The sequence below is a fragment of the Leptonychotes weddellii genome, unplaced genomic scaffold, assembly GCF_054177405.1.
Source record: "Leptonychotes weddellii isolate Sample4059 unplaced genomic scaffold, ASM5417740v2 HiC_scaffold_10636, whole genome shotgun sequence".
NCBI lineage: Eukaryota > Metazoa > Chordata > Mammalia > Carnivora > Phocidae > Leptonychotes > Leptonychotes weddellii.
The window spans coordinates 1-7,313 of NW_027683315.1; the positions used below are offsets into that span (position 1 = coordinate 1).

General features: G+C 41.3%; 1 protein-coding gene across 1 annotated transcript; it reads right to left on the reverse strand.

Annotated features, from left to right (window-relative positions):
• Positions 1 to 5: 5 nt before the first annotated feature.
• LOC145718080 (protocadherin alpha-3-like) lies at positions 6 to 3,300 on the reverse strand (the record flags this gene model as incomplete). Its single annotated transcript, XM_081809521.1, has 1 exon — positions 6 to 3,300. A coding segment is annotated over exon 1 (1,521 nt), but the record flags the coding sequence as incomplete, so codon positions are not given.
• Positions 3,301 to 7,313: the final 4,013 nt, after the last annotated feature.

Genomic DNA, 7,313 nt, shown 5'->3' on the forward strand with positions numbered 1-7,313 from the left:
GCGTCGGCGTCCCGCGCAGACACCGTGAAGATGTGGCAGCCGGGCGGGTTGTTCTCCTTCACGAACACCGTGTACTCGGGCTGCGCGAATGCCGGCGCGTTGTCGTTCACGTCCGCCACCTCAACGTACATGCTAGCTGTGGTGGACAGCGAAGGCGATCCCCCGTCTCGTGCTGTCACCACCAGCTCATAGTCCGCCACGCTCTCTCGGTCCAGGGCGCTGTCCAGCACCAGCGAATAGTAGTTTTTGAAGGTGGACACCAGCTTGAAGGGAACGCGGGGTGACAGGGTGCAGGTCACCTGCCCGTTGGCACCAGAGTCGCGGTCAGACACACTGATTAGGGCAATGACCGTGCCGAGGGGAGCATCTTCTAATACAGGTAATGATAGTGATTTGATAACCAACTCAGGTACATTATCATTGGTGTCCAAAATTTCCACCAGAACCGTGCAGTGACCTGTCATTGGGGGAGTTCCTTTATCTGTCGCGTCTACCTGGATTTCATATAACTTAGTTTCCTCGAAATCCATATTACCTTTTACACTGATGTATCCACTAACTGGGTCTAAGTGGAATTTCAAAAGAGTATCTGCTGACATGTCTGTATTGAAAGAATATACAATGTCCTTATTTACTCCTTCATCCAAATCAGAGGCGTTAACAATCACTGCTAGGGTACCGTTTGGTGCATTTTCGAATAAACTGACTCTATAGACAGTCCTCTCAAACTCTGGGGCGTTGTCGTTTACATCTAGAATGGTGATCTTCACTTGAGTAGTTCCGGTGAGCTCTGGTTTCCCACCATCAACTGCCGTTACTAGTAAGTGATGTTCAGGAGTGTCCTCGCGATCTAAAACTTTTCTCAACACGAGTCCAAGGGATTTAATATTATCATCATTTCTTTTAATATCCAAGGTAAAATAATCGTTAGAGTTAAGACTGTAGGTCAACAGAGAATTGGCTCCAATATCTGCATCTGACGCGCCCTCTAGCGGAATCCGAGAACCAGGCGGCCGGGATTCGTAAATAAATAATTTTTTTACTGCCACCGGGAAAACTGGCTGGTTGTCGTTAATGTCCTTCACCTCTACCTCCACATGGAAAACCTGCAGCGGCCTGTCCACGATCACCTCCAGGTGGATGCTGCACTCCGCGCTCCGCCCGCACAGCTCCTCCCGGTCGATCCGAGAATTCACAAACAAAATGCCATTCTGCAGATTTACCTCCAGAAGATCCCCGTGGCCTTTGGACGCCACCCGGAACAGGCGTGGCACCAGCTCCGCCAGCTCCAGCCCCAAATCCTGGGCGATGCGGCCCACGAAGGTGCCGTGTTTGGCCTCCTCCAGGACTGAGTAATGAACCTGGCCGCTCCCGGTCTCCCAGACTGAGAGGAGCAGAAGCGAAAACAGTAATCGCCGGGCTCCTGGACCTTCTTCTCTCCGTGAAAACACCCTTGCAAGCCTTTTCCAAATACTGTGTCGTTCTTGCCTTGATCCAAACTTCAAAAAATAATTTGAGTTCCTCATTCTTTTCTTAAATAACCTTACCGTGGCCGTATTTCAGAGAGCAGCATCTGAGTACATAACGCATGCTTCATTTCTTTTGTGGTGAAATACCTTCTGGTGGACAGCGACATCATGTGGCTAAATGTGTAAGTATTAAATAAATGTACCCACCTTCTCTGTATACTAGCGTCTGATCTTTCCCAAAATTTCTATTTTAGTTGTAATTTCCTTCGAGCACTTTTCAAATTCTTTATATTTATAGAAATATAACCTTACAGCTTTTATACTAATTCATCACTTCCAAATATCCCAATCCATGACATAGTAAAATATAGTAGAATGATTAATGTTGTAATAGTAGTGGACATCTACTGGAAATATTCCCCACATGACAAGCCTGGGGTTGTAATGGGGTTATCCATTAAATTCTTTTTTTTTCCCATTAAATTCTCACAACTCTCCGAGGTAGTATTAATACAAGTCACTTTTTACAAACAAGGAAGTGAAAACACATACCAGTTAAGTAACTTAAAAATATTAACTGGTGTTATTTGGGTGGGATCTCAATCTGATTCAAGACCCCTAACTTTTACCACTTGGCCTCGAAGTCTACATTTTGTAGAAAAATCAGGGCCACCTGGGTGATTAAGTTGGTAAAACCTGTGCCTTTGGCTCAGGTCCTGATTCCACGCGTTGGGGTCCTAGGATCCAGCCCCAACTCGGGCTCCCTGCTCAGCAGGGAGTCGGCTTCTCCCTCTGCCCCTTCCCCCGCCCTGCTGTCTCTTGCTTTCTCTCTCTCTCTCTCAAATAAATAAATAAAATCTTAAAAAAAAAAGAATTCCAGAAAGATGATTAAAAAAAAAAGAAAGAAAAATCAGGCCTTTGATATTCGTGACCACCAAAACATCAAGACATTGACAGTATGTGTAGATAGGGGTGCCTGGATGGCTCAGTTGGTAGAGCATGTGACTCTTAAATCAGGGTCTGAGAGTTGAAGCCCCACATTGGGTGTGGATCCTAATTAACAACAAAAAAAAGTATGTGTATATACATATCCATATATACATACATATTTACTTATATATTATTATAGCAATTGTTAATTTAGAAAATTTATTTATGGACTGTCTACAACCCACTCTTATGTCCTTTATCCAATGATTATACACTTGTTGTCTGTCTTAAGTGTTATTTATATAAAGATGCCAGAAGGTAGTTTTTTTACAGTGCAGTTCTTTTATAAATTTGTTTTACTATATGACAATACATTCATGACAGCAAGTCAGAGTATATTTGCTTTTTAAATTTCCACACCATTTATACATTTCAACTTACCTGCATATCCTAAAATGTTCACAATATGAAATAATTATGTTTAAATGATCTCCACTCTAGATGAATTTCTGGATTCCAGTTTCTTAAAAAGTTGTTACTTGAAAGTACTGGTGACTTAACCAATCAATAAAGAGAAAAGTAACTTTGGAACATAATTCACCATTCAGTATCTGAAAGATGAGGCAATGTAATATTCTAAAGGTCTCTCTGAATTCAGTGAGAGGCATAAGTTCTCTAAATATTTGAAAGTTGACCAGAGAAAATTCATGGGCAGAGGTTGAATGTAGAGAGGTAAAAGGATGCCCAAGGTTTTGCTTATAGTCAGAGCCTCTTGAAATAAAACCAAATACATGATTTAAATATTAGGAGAAAAGTTTTCATGCCAGCTTTTTTTCCCGTGCACTCACTGAATGCATGCCGGGATACCAACTTACTCGTATTTTATCATTCACATTTAGAATAGAATAAATTATCGGGCGCCTGGGTGGCTCAGTTGGTTAAGCGACTGCCTTCAGCTCAGGTCATGATCCTGGAGTCCCGGGATCGAGTCCCGCATCAGGCTCCCTGCTCGGCAGGGAGTCTGCTTCTCCCTCTGACCTTCCTCCCTCTCATGCTCTCTGTCTCTCATTCTCTCTCTCTCAAATAAATAAATAAAATCTTTAAAAAAAATTATTTAGAATAGAATAAATTATCAATTAATGTTTTAATGGATAAATGAGTATTTTAAACTTTCTCAAGTATCATAAGAGGTAAGTTACATTAATGATATTTGTTAATATCAAACTTACATAATTTCTAATTGATTCTATTGTACTAGTTCATGAAGAAGTAAATAAACATTTAAGAATTATTTTGGAAAAGCATGAATCAAGGAAATAATTACAGATATCTGTATGCCAGTTAGTGCTTTGAAGACTCTTGAAAAATAATAACTACTTTTAAAATGAGATACAGAATTAAAATTTTTTTTAAAAGATTTTATTTATTTGACAGAGAGAGACACAGTGAGAGAGGGAACACAGCAGGAGGAGAGGGAGAGGGAGAAGCAGGCTTCCCGCTGAGCAGGGAGCCCGATGTGGGGCTTGATCCCAGGACCCTGGGACCATGACCTGAGCTGAAGGCAGACGCTTAATGACTGAGCCACCCAGGTGCCCCCAGAATTAAAATTTTAAAACATCATGGACTCCATGGGATGCCTGAGTGGCTCAGTCAGTTAAGTGTCTGCCTTTGGCTCAGGTCATGATCCCAGATTCCTGGGATCAAGTCTTGCATCAGGCTCCTTGCTCAGCAGGGAGCCTGCTTCTCCCTCTGCCTGCTGTTCCCTTGCTTGTGCTCTCTCTCTCTCTGACAGATAAATAAATAAAATCTTTAAAAAAATAAATTTAAAAACACCATGGACTCCATATTAATGGAATACCTCTGACAACTTATTATAATACTATACATTTCATGACATTTAAGAGTATACTAATTGTAGGGGTGCCTGGGTGGCTCAGATGGTTAAACGTCTGCCTTTGGCTCAGGTCATGACCCCGGGGTCCTGGGACCGAGCCCCACATCAGGCTCCTGACTCAGGGGGGAGCCTGCTTCTGCCTCTCCCCCTGCTCATGTGCTCTCTCTCCCTCTCTCTGTATCTCTGCATCTCAAATGAATAAATAAAATCTTAAAAAAAAAGAATATACTAATTGCAAAGTAGAATGCTACAGGCAATTTATGACAGAGTAGACTCCCTAATGATTTTTAGGCAATGAAGGTAATACTAAAGGAACTATGAGTTCATCAGATTGAGCCACTGTGTGGATAAAGTATCAGTGAATAATATCTACTCTCACTTAGACATCTCCTCAGGTAACTTAATTTAAAAGTGTAAATAAGGAATAAGAAACCAATAAGAATTTAAGTGATAAATTGTGACTCTTGGAGATCTGGGTATACCTGGATATAGTTTTAACAGCTTACCATTTACCTGTAGTACAAATGTAGTGGCCAGACTTCTAGTAGGACAGATTTCATCTGACCGTTTATACTGTCTGCATACAAGTCTCAAGAAGGTGGTGAGTAGCTATGACACTCTAGGTAGGATGACTCCTCCCAAGAAAGAGCTTCTTCCTTATTTGCCCAAGTCACTTTTTTCCCTGTAAAGCCTCAGATAAACTTTTCTGGTTCCCAGGAAATATATACTCCCTGAATTTGGAGGCTTATTAACTGTTAGGAGCTAAGAAGTTTACTGTAGAAACAGATTATCCTTAAAAGATTTCCCCACCTAACTTCTCAAGTCCTTTAAAAGCAGATCTCGGATGAAAATGAATATATGGCCTATCCGTTGAATGGCTAAGGCCAGATCACTTAGTGGAAGTTTTTTCTACAATTCAATTTCTACAATTCAATACCCATCCACATACATACAGGGAAAAAACAGCAAATAACTAAGAACCAAATAGAAGACAGTTTTAGACAGTTATTTCACACCAGGACATTTTCTTTTGAAGTTTTAAAATTCTTCTCCAAGTGTAACATTTACTTGTCAATTTTATGTTTTAACAACCCAACACAGGAGTTTCCAATTAAAATGCAGTCATTCAATATCAGTCTTCACCTTTTGGGAAAACTCCAACTTCCTTAGTTATATGGATGTTGCCAGGAGAAAGTGAGTGATCTCACACTTGTGGAAAATGTTATCCCAGGCATAGAGTGTGGTGTCAGAGGCAGGTGGTCATTCTCTGCACAGTGGAAGGCCTGCACACATTAGCCTAATGATACAGATACTGGGAAGGATAACTGAGCAGCCCACTAACATAACAACTGGGCTAGAGTACTCACCACTTTTAGAGGAAAAAAAATCCCACCACCTGGCCACCCCTCAATGTAATTTTTTAAATGTTAAGATCTTTTTTAATGTTAAAATATTTTAGGGCGCCTGGGTGGGTCCATCTGTTGGGTGTTTGACTCTTGATTTCAACTCCGGTCGTGATCTCAGGATTGTGAGATCTAACCCCTCGTTGGGCTCTGCGCCAGGTGTGGAGCCTTCTTAAGATTCTCTCTCTCTCTCCTGCCCCTCCTCACTCCCCTGCTCTCTGTCTAAAAAAAAAAAAAAAAAAAAGATATTTTAACAAAATTGAAAGAGGGTTCTTTTCTTTTTTTCTAAAGATTTTATTTGTTTGTTTGCTTATTTGAGAGAGAGAGAGAAAGAGAGTGCCTGTGAGCAGGGGAGGAGGAGCAGAGGGAGAGGGACAAGCAGACTCCTCACTGAGTGCAGAACCCCTCCTGGGGCTGGATCCCACTACCCTGAGATCATGACCTGAGCTGAAATGAAGAGTCAGACATCCAACAGATGGAGCCACGGAACAACCAACAACGTAACAACCAACAACGATTAACCCACTGAGCCACCCAGGTGCCCCAGGGAGGGATTCTTTTCTCAATGAACTCTCTATTGTGCCTTAAAACTCTACAGATTTTGTAAGTGTGAAGTCTTTATCCCAAATAACAGGTTATTTAACTACTGAAAGACATACCTAATATTAGCAATTATTCCTAAGTGATGTCACCTAGTGATCCTAAGTGATGTATTCTAATGACCTATGATAGGTACTTTCAGAAGTCCTGGCATTAAAAGATCCATTCAGGCTGCTTTCAAAAACAAGGAAAAGAAAACCTAACTTATTACCTGTTGCATAAACAGATAAAGACAAATGAATTCTTGATCGAAAAAATAATCTAGAAAACGCCCAGATAAATAATATACTCCTATTCCAAAATATTCTGACAGAATGGATGGGTGATGTAAATTGGAAATATGCATTTTATATATTCATACTCTTTAAATTTTTTCCAATTATGATTTTTTAATTTTGTGAAAAAATATTTACAGGTAATAAGTTTTCAAATTTAGCTGAAGTGTTTTTCAGTTCTTCAAAGTCCAATTATTCATGAACAGATTTAATTATGAAAAAAACAAAATCTGAAAATAAGAAAACCATTTAAGTAAATTGTTCTCAATGAAGAAATTCACCTCTATTTCATACCATATATTGCACCATAGGATAATGATAAAAAAAATAAGGGCAAATGGCAAGATTAACATAATAATAAAAAATAAGGGCAAAGCTATGAATCAAAATAATAGAATCATAAATAAAGGAAATAGAACAATTCTAGAATCGACAGGAAAGACTCACCTTTCCTAAGTGTTCTGATTCTGAGGGTTGTTGTCTTTCTTCTGCGGAGCCTGGAACTTGAGGTAGGCTGGGGCTGAAGGCCATGAGGTCGGTCTTGGGCGGGGGCGGGGGCGGGGGCGGGCCCTCTCCAGAGCACACCCTCTGCCGCCTCTGCTGCGAGTACGACCAGCTCCCCACCGCGCTGGAGCACACCAGCGTGGGCTTCCCAGGCGCGCACGCGCCCTCCGCGGGCGGAGCCGAGCAGCGCAGCGCCGTGTACAGCAGCAGCGTGAGCACCAACAGGCTGGACACCGCG